Source organism: Rhyacophila brunnea, unplaced genomic scaffold (genome assembly GCF_057557595.1).
Source record: "Rhyacophila brunnea isolate RB1 unplaced genomic scaffold, BYU_Rbru_1.0 scaffold_23, whole genome shotgun sequence".
Classification (NCBI taxonomy): Eukaryota; Metazoa; Arthropoda; class Insecta; order Trichoptera; family Rhyacophilidae; genus Rhyacophila; species Rhyacophila brunnea.
Genome location: NW_028232893.1, coordinates 7667937 through 7685934, shown reverse-complemented (window position 1 = coordinate 7685934; position 17998 = coordinate 7667937). Strand labels below are relative to the sequence as shown.

General features: G+C 36.3%; 1 protein-coding gene across 1 annotated transcript in view; it reads right to left on the bottom strand.

Moving 5' to 3' along the window:
- Positions 1-17998, bottom strand: part of CBP (sarcoplasmic calcium-binding protein) — a 44497-nt gene that overhangs the window by 14881 nt on the left and 11618 nt on the right. Inside the window, exon 2 of the mRNA XM_085950113.1 lies at positions 1117-1368. Coding sequence (XP_085806239.1) covers positions 1117-1368 — 252 coding nt within the window. The remainder of the gene's footprint in view (positions 1-1116; positions 1369-17998) is intronic.

The following is a 17998-nucleotide window of genomic DNA, read 5'->3' as shown; positions in this document are numbered from 1 at the left end:
ACGAAAAGGGAAGTACCTGAGTCCAGCTACCAGGAAATGGTAACTTGCCGAGAGACAAACAAAAATTTACCGTAATTTTGTTTCATCCCTTTGCCCCTCCCTCCTGTCTCATCACCCATAGATCCGTCGTAGATAATTGCTGGCAGTACAAATTCTCCCGGGAGAGTGGAAGATGTCTAGGACCACGCGCTCGGCGTGGCCTGGCCGGCCCTCCTCAACGCGAAGTGCAAAGCCACGCTTGTCTCAATATGATAAATTAGTGAATCTCTTTCCCCGTTATTGTGTTAATAATAATCCCTATAACCACCTCAAAACCACGCGTCGCGTCCTCGATAAAACGCTTTCGCGCCAGTTTGGCTAATGTGTTCAAACACGTGCTCCCACATAGTGACTGTGCGATAGCTAAATCTAAGACTCCTTTAAGTGTAATTAATAATGTAAAACAATCGATGTCCACCCTAATGTTATTACAACCCACGCTTGTATAATTTAGTGTAATTAAATATATCCTCTGCGCGGAGGTTTTGAATCGAAGTTTCTGTGTTATAATTATGTCCTATGATGTCACACCTTTCCCCCTGGTCTAAGTGATGCTGATGAAGGATCCCACCAGCCTACATGTGAGTCCGACCATTCTTATCGGTATCACTACTTATAGAAATAGCTAAAAATATTTTGTTTACATGTTGTACCTACCTAAAAATGGTGTGGAAATAACAAATCTGTGTATTGCCAAATGGTACAAACCAAATAATGTGTCAGAAATATCAACCAAATACGATATCAGACTTTGATGACTTGGGTAAGTGTCTAACCTAAATATATTTATTCGCTTTTTATATCTAAATTTAATTTTGTATGCTTTATTGGTGTATATTTTGTAAATAATGTATCAATACAACACATTTCTTAGATACTGTAGTCATGAAGGGTGATAAAAATACTGTATACAAAATGGGGCGGCTTTTTGGCGCTGCCTAGGGGCGGCATTTTACCTAGGGACATCACTGATACCACGTGGTCACAGGCTGAGGGTGTTAAATAAATGCTTGAATCAAATAAATAAAGCATTATCGGCATATCTAGGAGTGTTGGTGTATTTCTTTAGACACCTACCCTCTCTTTCCCCTTGCACTCGGTATCCGAATCCGAGTCGGACCCCGAGTCACTGTCCTCTTGCCTTCTCTTCCCCTCGGCCTCCGGTCTCTTGCTGAAGTTCCTCCTCACCATGTGGGTGCTGATAGAGGAGGGCGCTGATGACGCGAGGGTTCCAGACAGGCTGGACCTGCGCAGTGAACTGCTGAGCCTGGAGATGTCCAGCGGACAGCTGATGCCGTTGCAAAGGCAGCTGTGCGTTGGGAAACTCCTCTGGAATAAAGATAAATATAACAGTATTAATAATTATTGTATAGGAACACAAGTTCTAGAATCTAGATCAGAGGTTCTCAAACGTATTTCTACCGCTGCCCACTTTGAGATTTAAAAAAAATCTAGTGCCCCCCCATATTTTTTAACTTACCTTTTTTACATTACCATCTGTTGCGTATCTTAAAAACAGTTATTGTAAATATAATTTTTAAGCATGCATTATTATTTGGATAGGATAGATAGAGTGTGTGTGACCCATATCCTATTTCTGAAATCAAAGAATGTTTCAATGAGAGGAAACAAAACTTATACTTATTCATATTTAGAAGTATTTTTATTAACATTAAAAGAAGGCTTTGAATTTCAAACTTATCTAATGCGAAGGATGAATCTGATGCATTTCGACGAGCTCATTAATATCAGGTTCGAATTCACCTAAAAACAGCCGAAGTCATCGCGCGTTCAGTAACTGGCTGGTACAGAGAGATAAAAATGTGTCAAACGTTGTCTAAAATTCTCTATAGTCGGGCTGTGGCACGAAGCTGAATTTAATCGTAGTGCTATTTGTTAACTATACAGTATTGTAAACTGTTTGTAGAAAATGTGTATTGTTTAATAAATGAAAAAATAGTAATCTTCCGAATGAAATATGCAATAGAAATCTTCATTTATTGCAAATGGGTCACGGATACCGAAGAAGATCCTCGAAGGATACCCAGGGGGGAAAAGGCCAGTGGGAAAGCCACACACACGATGGGGTGATAACATTGCAAAACATGCCAACCAGCTGCTACAAATCAGGAACTGGAAAAGACGTGCGGAGGACCGTTCCGGCTGGAGGAGGCCAGGGCTCGACTTGAGCTGTAGCGCCATCGAAGAAGAAGAAGTTGTTGACTATACAGTATTGTAAACTGTTTGTAGAAAATGTGTATTGTTTAATAAATGAAAAAATAGTAATCTTACGAATGAAATATGCAATAGAAATCTTCATTTATTGGAAATGGGTTACCGCATTGCATTTGTAGTTAAACAAACCATAAGAACTTGTGATTTAGTGCCGCGGCCCTGACTATAGGTATATATACGGTCTTTTATGAATACCAGATGATTTCGTCGTAATTAGGAAGGGCACAGGTGGCTCAATTGGTAAAGCACAGTGCTGCGAATCCCCATAAGATGCTCAAATCAGTCTAATAAACTGTTGAGCCTATCGGATTGTCCGACCTGGTCGCCACAAAAGGCCAATTTTGTTGCGTTTAATAAAATGCGGCATCTTATTGCGGAAGTGAAGATCTCTTCACTTGGTTTTTTAAGCTATGTTTTTGTATATGTGCCAACTTAATATTAATTAACTAGAATTATTCTTTTAGATAGTTCACTGTGCTCCTCTCTCACATAGGTACTTTTATTAGAAATCAGTCTTAGGTATCTGCTCCTGAGACATCACCGGGCGAAAACAACTGCTGATGCATCACACAAAAGTAGGGCCTTGTGGTACGCTTAATTAAGACCGAGTATGGTACGGGGCGGGGTTGGTTTGTAGGCTTCTTTGTTTGTGTTGGTATGTATATATCTGAGGTGTTTTCAAATTATGTATATTAAATAAAGAATGTTATATTCTCAAACATTGTGAATCATTCGTTGAATAAAAAAATAGTTTTAGTGTTATAATTTATAATTTAGAGTATTTGGTTCATTTACATATTTATCGTCAATTGAAATGTAAAACTCACTATGTGACTTAAAAAATATGTATCTACCTATATCTAAATCTAAATGCTTTGATGAAATCGTATTCTCAATAGAGAATATGGGTCAAAGTTACAAAACACGAGTTCGTATCATGTACATATCTGTTTATCACCTCAAGAGAACAATAATGTACCTATTGAGAAATTAAATTATATTCATCTCAATAATTTAATATTGCACTGTCCGGCCTTGGTGTTGAGTTGTTATCCATCTGGCAACATTGCACGTTTTGTAGTGCCTTGGTCAGTTATGCTAGATGACATTTCCAATATTCAATATATAGTAATATTCTTCAATTTCTTTTATTTTGTTAACTGTCATTTCATGGTGGAACAATTTTTTTTTATAGTACTTATTCCACTTTTAATCAATAGATTAGGACCGGTTTCGTCCGCCTCAAAGGGGCATTTTCAACTGAATACATTTTTTTAAAACAATATTTATCAAACAAATTCCAAAGCGATAGAAATAATAATATAACAATAGGTACATAAATAATTATCCATTATAGGTTCTTTCTATCGCTTTGGAATTTGTTTGATAAATATTGTTTTAAAAAAATGTATTCGGTTGAAAATGTCCCTTTGAGGCGGACGAAACCGGTCCTAATCTATTGATTAAAAGTGGAATAAGTACTACAAACAAAAAATGCGTTTTATTAAATAAAAACAACAATGTAATATTCTTCATTGATAAAACATAGCTTTGCATAGACACAGAAACTGGCGAGCTCACAAGGGGGAGGAGTTTCAGGTGCGTAGCCCCCCGAAACGAAAAAATACAAATTACTTGGGTGAATAAAATATTACTTCTTCTTCATCAAGACCTCATTACTAATAATTATTATCGTGATTCGGACAATATGACTGTCGAACAGCCTTCTCAATGGATTGACATCAATCCTCTCGGCATTTTACGAAAATCGACATTATATTATACGAAGGCCCATGGCACTCATGAGTTGTTGCAACCTTCTGGGGCATCCAATTTTTGCTTTAATATTCTGAAGCGGTATATCTAGGGTCAAAGCACACTGCGAGTAGCCATGCGATGCGCGCGTGGTGCGAGACGCGTAAAAAGCAAGTGTTGTGAGCTTTTAATTTTTATCGATTGTTGTGTACCTATTCATCAGTAGTAATATCGGACAGTCCCACGATGGCCGCGCGGACGACTTAGCGTCGGCTTATGGCTTCGTCGGTCCCAGGTTCGAACCTGGTTCTGGCAAGTACACATATTGTTTTTCAATTTATGTATGTGATCAGAGTATGGACCTAATAAGTTAGGCACGTGGCTGTCGTTGTCATTAGTGTGTAACCTATTCATCAGTAGTAATATCGGACAGTGACTATGGCCACGCGGCTTAAGGGTCGGCCTATAGCTTCGTCGGTTCCAGGTTCTAATCCTGGGTCAGGCAAGTACACATATTGTTTTTTAATTTATATATCAGTCAGAGTATGGACCTAATACGTTGAGCAAGAGGCTGACATCCATTTCTCTTAAAAACAAAATGGTCGAATAAATAAATAAATATCGGATTATCTTTTTCTATTATTTCCCATAAGTATACCTGACAATTAGTGTACCTTCTCCACAGCCTACCTCTTTCCAAACGTCACCCTTCGCAACTGCTATGCGGTTTAAAATGGGAGTCAACTGTTTGCGGACTGGCGGTTGAGAAATACTGGTTAATAGACAATCAATTTTATTGTTTATGATCATATTTATAGAAGTTTTGCAGAGAAAATGAGAGAATAGAGAAATAGAACAAACATCATTATTATTTCTAAAGGGTTTACTAATATTCCCTGGTAGTATGAAATGAATAAGTCATAATGATTGTTGAATAATTTTGATATAATGTTAAAACCCCTTTGTGTTTATATTTTTCTTCTTATGGGATTGTTTTGATGTCTTTCAGTTTCCAATGACACGCAGTTTGTTTACCCTTTCATGATTCACGGGAAAGCGCAGTCACCTGTTTTGTTTTGTATTCGTTTTGCACGCATGCAAAAATGCATTTTTAACCCACGCAAAGTTTACATTATTATTAATCATAAGAATAAACGTTTGTAGAATGCTGATAAATAAAACAATATAATATGGTCACATTTGTAAAATGATTCTAAGTGCACGCAGGGTCGCGACAAGTGGGGGTTCGCAGTACCCAGGCGGCAGAATTCAGGGGGCGGCAAAATACCCAAAAAACATTATTATGTTAAGCCGTGTCCACATTGGCAACAAGTTGCTGGCAACCTCATTAAATTTCGATTAAAATAATATTTGGTCAAACAAATTTTGATAATTATCGTGAAATTTAATGAGGTTGCCAGTGTAGACACGGCATTATGTATTAAGTACCTAAATATTAACAAATATATTAAATTCAATTACGAATAAAAAAAATTACAAAATTGAAATTGGCGTGTATGACGCACAACAGAAGAGTTTTTAAAGTTGTGTTAGAAGTAAGGGCATTCGGTTTATTTTGAGCGATGTTATGTAGTTTTAATACAATATCTACTTGAATTATCAACACAAAACATTCATATTGCATCTTACAACCTCAATTTTTAAATGTTAATATTCTTTTCGTGAAATAGCGCCGCAGGCGAGTTTATTTTTACTATACGAGCAAATTGTAATGTGTGTTTATCTCACATATTTGATCGACCCGCCACGCCAGGCCCCTAGACTAGAGGCCTGTCAGCCCCCGCTTGTGAAGCCTGTTCGGAAACTTGCACGTATACACTTCGCCGTATCACACTTCACCGTGAAATGTTGTATCGGAAATATATGGCCGTATATTAAAGACCGTCCAACCTCTTTGGGTCGTATAGTACTGACATAAAATTGATGTCTAAATAAAACACGGTTCTTGTCGGTTTACACTTTACAGGAAACGAGCAGCAAATAAATTTTGAAAATAGCCGATATACTGGACTATTTGTTAGGTTAGGTTTTCATTCTTGAATTCATGAATTTTTCCAAAATTAGCCATGAAAATTGAATTAATGTTCATATTGTATCTAATAAAATTGGAGACCGTGTAGTATACAGTCATCTCTTTCCGATAAGAAAGCTCACGGCGAACTGTGCCACGGGGAAATGTTTTATGTACAATTTACATGTAACCCTTGTGAGGGCCATGATTGTAAGCCTAGTTGCCCTAGTTATTATTATCATCATCATCATCATCAGCCTGAATCTATCCACAGCTGGATGAAGGCCTCTTCAAGCTGCTTCCGCTTCTCTCGGTCCTGTGCATTGCGTTGCACGTACTTCCGCAGAATTTAATCATTTCATCGATCCAGCGGCTTCTAGGTCTACCTTGCGGACGTTTTGTACTTCTTGGATACCACTGGATGACTAGATTTGTCCAACGATTGTCTCTTCTTCGAGCTATGTGTCCAGCCTATCTCCTTTAATAAACTCTATTACATCGCAAACCCTTGTCTGCTTTCTTATCCACTCATTCCTCTTTTTGTCCTTTCGCGTTATGCCCAGCATGCACCTCTCCAAACCACGTTGTACTACTCTAAGTTTCTGGATCTCTCTTTTACTTAGGGTCCATGTTTCACACGCATATGTGATCACATGAAGCACACACTGATTGCACACTTTGCGCTTTAGGCACAGTGGAAGGTCACTTTTGAAGGCATTATTCAGGCGGCCAAAAGCACTCCAGCCTAGCTTTACTCTGCGAACAATTTCATCAAATATACATCCAACTATAGACACTTGTTGTCCCAGTTATTATAACTAGTAGGTATCCCTAATCTTAATTGCCAAACAGCGTCTGGAGATGGAAGAACGGAAATAAACAATAATCCAACTGTCTCTCATTTACGCCTGCGATCGCTATACAATATGCATATATTGTAAAATTACTCCATGCAAGGAAATGCAGCAATGCAGTTCAGTACATTGACATGGCCGCACACGGGTCGTACGTAAATTACACGATAAATAAAATGTCTGCTCACTCGCAGTAATAATTTTTCATTTCCTGACGTAACGATTGGCTAGCCTGGCACACTCTCATTCTTATCATGGAATAATAAATTTGTTTTATGATTTTGAATTTAGTTTACAACACTGTCCATTATAGATACAATTTGCTGTTGACAATGCATTTCTTGTCTATTCATTTGTGCAGAGACGTCCCGTGGGGGTAGGCAGATTGAGCGTCGCTTGGGGGCGGCAGTTACACAAAGGGCGGCAAATCGCAGAGAATCACTAGGTATATATAGAAATAGCTACCTAAAAATTCCTTAAAAAATTCAGCTCACTGGTTGGAAACAAAATGTATTAATTAGGCACTATAAACGTTTTAAAAGGATTTTCTTGTCGGGTTCGCGATGTCTAGTTTACTTCAGTTGTCATTGAACGTCACGTTCGTGGTGAACAGCAATGACAGGCGCATTCCTAATTTAAAATGTATCCAAAAATATGTTTGCCAGTCACTCACGAGTTTTGGAAGTTGTCAAGTGTATTTTTAAATGTACCTATCTGAAACCATAGACTCCCAATATTGTCTATTGAAGCAGAGATGGCATTTAATAAATTAGATTTAGTGGTTTATAATATATTGTTAGTAATGTATCCATACAACACATTTCTTAGATATTGGAGTCATGAAAGGGTGATATAAAGTACTGCATAATTAAATGTGGCGGCATTTTGGCACTGCCTAGGGGCGGAATTCTGTCTAGGGACGTCACTGCATTTGTGGCAAGGTTAACGCATTAATTTCAGGGCCGGGAGATAAAAACAACCAGTGTAACCATTAGTGTTACATGCATGAAAAAGGGTTTTTTAAAAAACATAAATATACCCTATAAGAAACACAGACCAGATTAATAAATAGAATTCCGATAGGCTATACCCTGATATTGGGGGTTACATGTAAATTGTACGTATTACATTTCACCGTAGCACAGTTCGCAGTGAGCCATCTCATCTCTATATATATATAGATGAAAAAAATACGCATTGTTCGTGGAGGATTGCAGACAATAATGTACCTAACCTAACCTAACCGAATAAATAATTTAGTACATAGGCTATTTTCAAAATTTGTTTGCCGCTGGCGTCCTCTAAACGTAAACTGACAAGAACCGTGTTCTATTTAGACATGGATTTTTATCTCAGCACTATACGACCCAAAGAGATTCGATGTCTTTAATATACGAACATATATTACCGTCATTACCGATACAGCATTTCACTGTGAAGTGTGATACGGCGAACTGCATACGTACAAATTTACGGACATGGATACACTACATTTTGACTCAGGGTTTTGAATGTGTGAGTATCCTACGAAAATGAAACAGACATTATAGACGTATAATAGTGTGTGTTCCAACCTTCAAATAAACCAATATTCAATGAGTGTCAGTGCATATACCGAGAGCAGTTGTCAGAACGAAAGACAAGCGTATTCTTTACACGTGTTTAAGTTTATCCCATTTTCTTCCACACACGCGATCGGTTGCTTGTTACTCCACAGTCCACACCCGTTAGGTATTTCAGTTCCCATTAATTCTGAATTCCATGAACTGTTGTTTATTCAACGCCTGTTTGATCCAGAGCAACGTCGCAACGGCTAACAATATAATTCATCATATATATAAAGTGTCAAAAAAATCTTCATGTGCCCAGGTTCGAATCCTGGGCCTGGCAAGTACAGAATATATTGTTTTTCAATTTGTATATGAGTCAGAGTATGGATCTAATAGGTTGAGCAAGTGGCTGACATCCATTTCTCGTAAAAAAACAAAAATCTGTTACTACAAACCTTTACGCTCGCTTCACATTAATACCATCACACGGCGACATTCTTTTAGTGGCGTGAAGATCTTGTTGCCGATTCGGATTTTGACTTTTCGGTTTTTGCCGTACGACCAAAACCGTATAGTGTGAAAGGAGGGTTACTCTGTGGAGGTCCATATTATGATCTTATTAGGATCGGACATGGTCGGAAGAAAAGATTTTTAATAACACCATATTATCTACAATATTGTTAAACACGATACATGTCTATAGTGTATTGTTAATTGATTTTTCAATCATTTATAATCGGTAAAATTTCCTAATGTAAAATACTAGATAGCCTAAAATGTACGTAGATATTATTTAGTCATTTAGATCAATGGCTTCAGGGGTAAAGCTATAAAAGATCTTCATGATGTAATTACAAACAATAGGAAATATCAATAATTAAAATGCAACAGCGCAAACCCGTATCTAGACAGAGTCTGCCATTTTATCAAACTGATGACTTGAACCTTGGGTTGTATTTTTTTTTATTTTTATTACATTGACTGCGTTCGAAATTCGAATGCATTTCTGTATGCAGTTTTCAGCTGATGAAAACCTGTGGCATATTTCCGACCATGTCCGATCCTAATAAGATCATATGGGCCTCCACAGAGTGGCATATTGTTAAAAGTAAAGTTTACATAATTTTTAAACAACTCAGATATACATACTATCTAGTAGCGGCATGCATAATCTAAGATTTCGGTCCTAAGGATAAGTCGCCGAAGAGGATGACTTAGTATAGAGTTAAGGAATCCTTAACCATAGACAACTTTTGTTATGAACACGCCTCTTTCCGTATTACCATTTTACCACTGACAGCTGCTGTCAAAATAAATTCGCGTGCTATAAAACAGTCCATACACTCATATTCATTTAACAATTTATCTCAATAAGGATATTGATAGTGTTAATTCGTTTGTGCATGTACTTGCAGAATATTATTTTACTTGTATACGCCAGCCCGCAGAAATACAAGATACCAGATGATAAAATGACACTTGACGCTAGTATTACCATGTTAAAAAAATATCTTGCGGTGCCTATGGAATCACGTATAATGACTTATAACGGAAACATAAGAGTATTATAATACTTACTTATCGTGTCCGGGATCACACCGCTCCTTTCCAAAACGTTGCAGCGGAGACCGCCCTGTCATTGGCCTTCAACAGGTCCTCCTCAACACACTCAATCCCAATTCGAGGGCAAACCAACATATGCTTCGCATCCTGCACCTCCCCACACTCACATGAGACATCCTCGCCGGTTAAGACACCACACTTCTTGAGGTTTGTCTTGCACCTTGTGACACCGACTCTTAGTCTGTTCAGTGCCTTCCAGACATCGAAGGGAAGTTCGTGTCCCGGCGAGGGTTCCTCTGTTGGCTCTATCCAAGGATTGCAGAGTCTTTCTTTCCATTTCTGGATACGACTCTCTTCTGGGAGGCAATCCACTTCCGTTGTCCTTTTAAGGAAGCTTTTTCTGGACTTGAGCCTTGAGGTCTCTGCTTGATGTCCATGGAGTGGATGTCTGGGATCATGCGTCTGCTTCCTTCTTTCGACATTCGCCGCTACTTCTCTTCGTATATCGGGAGGAGCTATGCCTATGATGGGGTATATTTTATCAACGAGGGTCGGTCGCAGGCATCCCGATATGATGCGACCTGTCTCGTTGATTGATATATCCACATGTTTGGCATGCACAGATGCGCTCCATACTGGTGCCGCATATAATTAAATATTAATATGTATTTATAGTTATTGCGTTTATAAAATGCAGTTGTCATATTTTTGTCATCGTTTAACAACTATAAAATAATTTACCTAAACTATAGGAAAAAGAATTTTTAAATATGGTATTATTTTCAATAGAAATGATCTTAACTAAGGACATTGTTTCTGCATAGTGTTTTTTGCTAAGGAAATTTTAGTTATGACACAAGTTTCTGCATTCCGCTCTAGAATTTGAAAAAATATGTCCAGCTGGGCGTCGTATTTTAATATGTGTAATATTATTTACGTTTAAAATTATGTAACATATTCAATAAAATAATGTTATATTCTCAAATCGGTACAAGTCGGTTATGGGGAAGCCAGGCGGGAACCGCACTAATTATTGTCATAGCCGATTTTGCAAAATTCATGAATTCAAGAATGAAAACCTAACCTAACAAATTTAATAATCCAGTATATCGGCTATTTTCAAAATCTCACCCTCAAATCGAGGGCTTAGTGTCAAACAACACTATCTACAAAAGTGCAACTTTACAGGAGAGCCAAAAATCGTTATTTTAGATTCTTGTAACTCAACAAGGGAAATGTTTATTTAAAACCTAATGTTAATATTTTATAATTTATTGTGTATTGTACATTTATCTTGCTTATGATGATGTTAAAATTTATAGGGATAGTTTAAAAAAAATATGAAAACAAGGGTAACTTATGTAGTTAGCGTTAAACTTTACTGACGATTTAATAAGAAATTAGAAAAGAATGACATAACGTTGTTTGACTATCATGTAGCCGTAAATGTAAAATAACGTTATCTCAAAAAAAAAAAAAAACACTTTTTGTAGATAACGTTGTCTGACTTTAAGCACTCGAAATATTCTGAATTATTCGTTAAATAAAATAAATACTTTATTACATTATTAGCAAGTGCAAGTACTGACGTCGGCTAGTAATAATTAATCGATTTAAGCCACAAAAATTGACGCAATTTGTTGATCACTTCAATAAATAAATACTATTTGTTAATTTCGTCGTAATTAGATAGGGCTCATATGGCTCAATTAATGCGAGTTCATGTCCCGCTTGGTTAAAAAAGATTTTTCTAATAGGTGTGTATATGAGGTGTTTTCAAATTTTGTATGTTCAATAAAAGAATGTTACATTGACAAATATTATGAAGTAATCGTTGAATAAAAAAATACTTTGTTAGGTTCGCACAAAAGTAACAATAAAACCTATTGTACATCGACTTGCCGTTTATGCCATGGCAAATAGTTTTCACTTTTAACTCATGTAAGTATCAAATATTTTTTACAACGTTTTTATTAGCTCGTATTCTTGTTTGTCCGGTGGTTGTTTGTCCAGTACAAATCTTGCAATCGATTTTTAACTAACTTCCCGACTATCTAGACATTTGAAACTTTTAGAATATATCAGAACACGACGTCAATGGATTCTTTTAATACTTTTAGCCATCTTCAAGCAGACTTGAATTCATTTTAAGTTAATTCTGTTTTGTATGTAAAGTTATTTCAGAAAAATCCGTAAAAAGTAAGACTATTATTGGTTGCTAAGGGGGTGGTCCTAGCAACTAAATTATTAATATATACGTGCGTTACTATGGAAATCAAAATGACATTTCAGTATTCTATACTTATTTGTTTGTTTGTTTGTTTTTTATTTAATTCATATCAAGTACAAGTTTGAGCATATTGAGCATAATAATTCAACAGAAAATTTAAAAACGTTGTATATAAAAAGTTCTTTTTAACTTGTAATTATTTAAATAGTCAGTTTTAAAGATTATTAAGTGAGTCTTGGTATATTAAAGAATTCGGAACGCCCTTGAGACTGGCAAATGAAATCTTGTAAGGTGAATGTATAAAATAGTGTGGCAGTTTAGTATCTCTCTCCCGTCGGTTGCTTATCGCTGAAACAGATTACGAACGAACGCGCTTATATAGAGGAGAAAACAAAAACATGATTAAAACAAGTTAACGCATTCGACGTTGCCAATATTAAAATTATAATATTATTATTATACTTGCGATAGCCCGCGACTTTGTAAGCGTGAGAAAGGAAATAAGAAGTCGACATAATAATAAGTACCTACCTACATATAGCTCTAGTGCAGTGTTTCTCAACCTTATTTCTGCCAAGCCCCACTACAACGCTTCAGAAATCTCCATGACCCCCTATCAAAATTAGTCAATTAGCCAGAGCGTTGTAGCGGAGCTCGGAGCAGGAGCACTGGAGCAATGCGATTTTACCCTGAGCAGGAGCGAAGCCGGAGCACCGAAAATTTGTAGTGCTCCACTGCTCCGGGTGTTTTTTATTATTAAAATGTCGTCCTAAAATCCAATGAAAACAGTATATTTTGACACTAGAATTAATAATGAAAATGACGATTATTTTAAAACTAATTATTTTTTATTTTATTTAACATTTGTATACATATAAGTACTTAATACTTATTAAAACTTTTTACCCGGAGCGGAGCCGGAGCAAGTATTAGGTCCCGGAGCGGAGCAACTCAAAAAAGGATCCGCTCCAACGCTCTGCTATCAGCAACCCATCTCAATACTCCATTGCTGTTATCTGACCACTTTACATATTCGTGATTCGATTTCATTATTAGCTCCGACTAAGCCCGTGCGATTGACAACGGCTGGAGCTAGTCGAGTCCTTTCTACCCGCACCCCACCTTACCATTCCACCGTTGCTATCTAACTAATTTCGTGATGAATTGTTGCAAGCGTTATTTGCGTTATTTTTGAGAAATACCAATAATGTAGTCCAAGCATATCCAATTATTATATGCCTATAGGAATGTGTACATTCAGTTGTAATATAAAACGATTTTATTGAGGTTTTGAAGGCAAAGCATTTACCATCTTCATTTTTATTTCCAGCTTACGTGAAAGTCATTTTAAAATTAATCCTTCCCCTCTCCAAATCTTCTGACGAATCGATCGCGTCACCTGCGTCAAAGAAAATCGCCACTAAGAAATCTTGACTCGGGGCAGAGTGCAGACACGCTTACATTAGACTTGGTCCTTACATTAGAAAACAACATGATAATATCGCAAATATTTAATTATTAAAAAAAAATAGCAGGCGACAGTGCCACTTGTCACCGTTACATGTGAAACTATGGTGTATCCTATCATTATTGTTTTCTTTCACGACCCAATTAAAATAAACGATTCCTTTATTAACAATTGTGAGTCAGATTATTTTTCAAATTTAGTATTTGCGTTGATGTGTAGGTACCTATGTTTTCTACCACATTACCCATTTTAGTATGTCTTATCCCTGTTTCGCTCTCTCCTACACGTTTACACATTATGTGGTCTTTCATATTGTGTTACCGATAAATTAAGACCACAGAACATATTAATAAATATAATTCCGATAGGCTATAATACACTACATTTTGACGCAGACTCTTGAATGTGTGAGTGTCCTACGAAAATGAACCACACATTATAGACGTGCAATAGTGTCTGTTGCAACCTTCAAATAGGTACACCAATATTGAACGAGCTTCAGCGCATAAACCGAGAGCAGTTGTACTTTTTACTTTACTTTTCATTCTGTTTTTGTGATACTTCATAATATATTTAATTCTTCTTTACACTATTTAATACCATTTCTTTGTTTTTAAATGTGCTGTTGTGAACGTCTTAAATTTATAATTTGTAATGTTTATCGTACTTATGTAAAAATAAATAAATTTGAATTTTGACGCACGGTTTTGAATGTGTGAAAAACGAAAATGAACCACACATTATAGACGTGCAATAGTGGGTATTGCAACCTTCAAATACACCAATATTGAACGAGCGTCAGTGTATAAACCGAGAGCAGTCGTCAGAACGAAGGACAAGTTTAGAATGACGTATTCTTGACACATGTTTAAGATTATCCCATATTCTTCCACACTCGAGATCGGTTGCCTGTTGCTCCAAACCCGTTAGGTACTTCAGTCCGCATTATATCTGAGTTCTCTGATCAAGATATATACTATATTATAATATACTGAAGAGCGTACTTCAGTGAAACGGCAAATAATTTTCAACAGTAGTTGCGACGAAATTTCTCACTAGTCGCCAGTCGGAGACAGACAGTCGAGGTGTCCGTACGTCGATTTGTTTTATCATGGCGTCGGATGAAAATATTCTTAAATCGTGTAAAGATGACTAAAAAACTTTACGTATGTACCTACTTAAAAAAAGAAAACGTCAATGAATATACAATTATTATTAGTAATATAACAATAAACATACCATTAAATGGACGCATGTTGACTTTTTATGACAAATTATGTTTTGGTCTGCACGCGTCATTTACACAATCCGCGCATCGCCTAGCCACGGTCTTTTTAGACCATGCCTCAGCTGAGGTATAGCCTTAAGACGATACATCAGTGAAACGGTAAATAATTTTCAACTATAGGCGCGACGAAATTTTGGACTCGCTGGCATTCGGAGAGAGAACGTCGAGCTGGGAACACGTCAATTTGTTTCGTGATGGCGACGGGGGTATTAATTCTTAAATCGTGTAAAGATGACTAAAAACGTTACCCATTCACTTGAAAAAAAAACATGCCAATGAATATATTATTATTGTTACTAATAGAGCAATAAACAGAACATTAAATGGACGCATGTTGGACTTATATAACAAATTATATTTCGTTTGGCATGCGTCATTTGCACTCGCGACCCGCAATCCGCGCATTGCCTAGCCACGATCTTTTTAGACCGTGCCTCAACTGAGGTGTAGCCAATGTAATAACGTAATTAAATTTTATTGTTTATGTTATTAGAATCATTATTGATATATTATTCTATTTACGAATCCATTTTGTATCTATTTTTGTAATGCGATACACTGAATGCACTTGATGATTTGTAAACATTGCAATATTATCATAATAATAATATTGTATAATTTGTTTACTATAGGTACGCACTATTTATAAAATAATAATATGCTAGTCGTCTTTATGGCGATGGACTAATTTTATTATTGTTTTTATTGCTATTTATAGAACATTTAAAGGGGTTACTTTGGTTTATTCACTGTCTTGACTAGGGAATCCAATCCCGAGCCAAAATTTCGATCCCGGGATTTGCATTTTTTTCCATAGTTAATATAAAATTTTTATAAATACAAATAACATTGATAAAATCGGTCAAAAATAAATCTAGTATAATTTATACTATTTAAGACATTTATTGTTAAATATTGTGTACGTTCAATCTTGGAAATGCATAGGTTTAAAAGAGTACTTAAATAATATTGTAATATAAAAAATAATGTGAATGTAAAGTTTTATTTATTTATGAAAAGATAACAAATAAAATAGTTTCAATTAAAAAAAAATATATATATATTGTGTTGAAAAAAAATAAAGATTTAAGTAATTAAAACATTCTGAATAATATGCCCGAAGTAAAATCTCCAGAATAGCATTTTCTGGTAGTGTGCAATGAATGGTTTACTTTCTGTAAAAAGAAGACAGCTTAGGCATAAAGTCCACTAAAGCGGACTTGCGGGGCGCTAGCGCATATTCTATGTGAATCATCGAAAATACAACGTAATCAAATACGCCAGCGCACACTGGACTTGACGACGCATTGTGCCCGCGTGCCCCATGATTCATTGTTTTTTGGCTTCTCAGCGATACGAATTAACGAAAATACAACGTTGTCCATTCATTGAACACGGCAAGCAAAATCACGCTCCTTGAAGCGTCGTAGATAGACGGGCGAGAAGCCATTATTTAATAACAGTGAACCCATTGTTTAGTTTGCTGCGTGTCCAATATTTCGCTGGTAGAATGATGTCATCGTGAATATTAATTACAAGCCCCGAGAAATAATATAATATTTTTATTGCTTTGTTATGAGAGACGCTGATAATAATAATTATTTTTTGCTTCTTGGGCCCCTTATTACATAGGTGAAGGGTAATGCGCGGGTGGGAGGGGGCCTACTCAGTAGTGAGCGCACCGAGTGCTTTTTTGGTGGGCTTTATGCCTTTAAATGACTCAAACGTCTAACTAAATGTTTCTTTTTTTATTTATTCTATTTCTCAAATTCATTTTACGGATGTTACCTGCATCGTACATATTATCTGGAATTTTTAATGTGTATTAAACTATTTACAAATCTAAACGATTTACTGTAATTCCTGTGTTAAAAGTGCGAAGCATTGTTTTTTCCAATCTTTCTCATTTTTATTAATTTATGTGAAAAAATAAAATGAATTGGCAACTTACACATGGGTAATAAATCAAACTATATTCAAACTCTGTTTATTTCTAATGTAGTTATTTGTTATTAAAAGTAATTTTTCTGTTATATTTTCGTTTTTATTTTATTGACCATAAAAATTGATAAAAAAAATCAATCCAGAATGTTTCGGGACTATGTTTACCAATCCCGGGATTCATAGGTATCGAAAATAGTTCGGGAACCCGGGATTGGAATCCCTAGTCTTGATGACATCGTGTAGGTAAGTATTAGTACAGACAATGACATTAATATGGACGAAGCATCTGGAAAAAAAATGACACTCACTTTTTTGTCGGGTCTGCCGAATGGCATAATCTGTTCTAACGCCATTATAATAAAGGTGATATTGCTATAAATTCCCGATGCTTTTTGTCGGGTCTGCCGAATGGTTCGTTTCGAACGGGTTCGCTCAAATGAATATTGACACTAGAAACACTGTTCTAATGCCATTACAATAAAGGTGATATTGCTATAAATTCCAGATGCGTGATATCGCATAATGGAAATTGCGTGACGTCTACCTATACATGTGCGAATGTCGCTATGCGCGAGTAGCTTGCTAGCTACTGTATTGAGTGCGTTGTCCATTAATAATGTCATTGGTTACAGATAACTGATACCTTGCACTCAGCGAACTCAGAAGTAATGGGAACTTAAATACCTAACAGGTGTGCAGTAACAGGCAACCGAACTCGATTGTGGAAGAATATGGGATAAACATAAACTTAAACACGTGTTAAGAATACACTTGTATTTCATTATAACAACTACTCTCGGAGTATGCAATGACGCTCATTCAATATTGGTGTATTTGAAGGTTGTAACACACACTATTGCACGTCTATAATGTGTGGTTAATTTTCGTTTTTCACGTATGCAAAACTGCGTCAAAATGTAGTGATATGCCATCATATTACATTGTACGGTGTTCGAATTTAGAACTAGCTTGTCATAGTATAAAAGTATTACATCGTATGTCAAATGTTAGCATGTGGCTCCCTCACTCAGCTGACAACT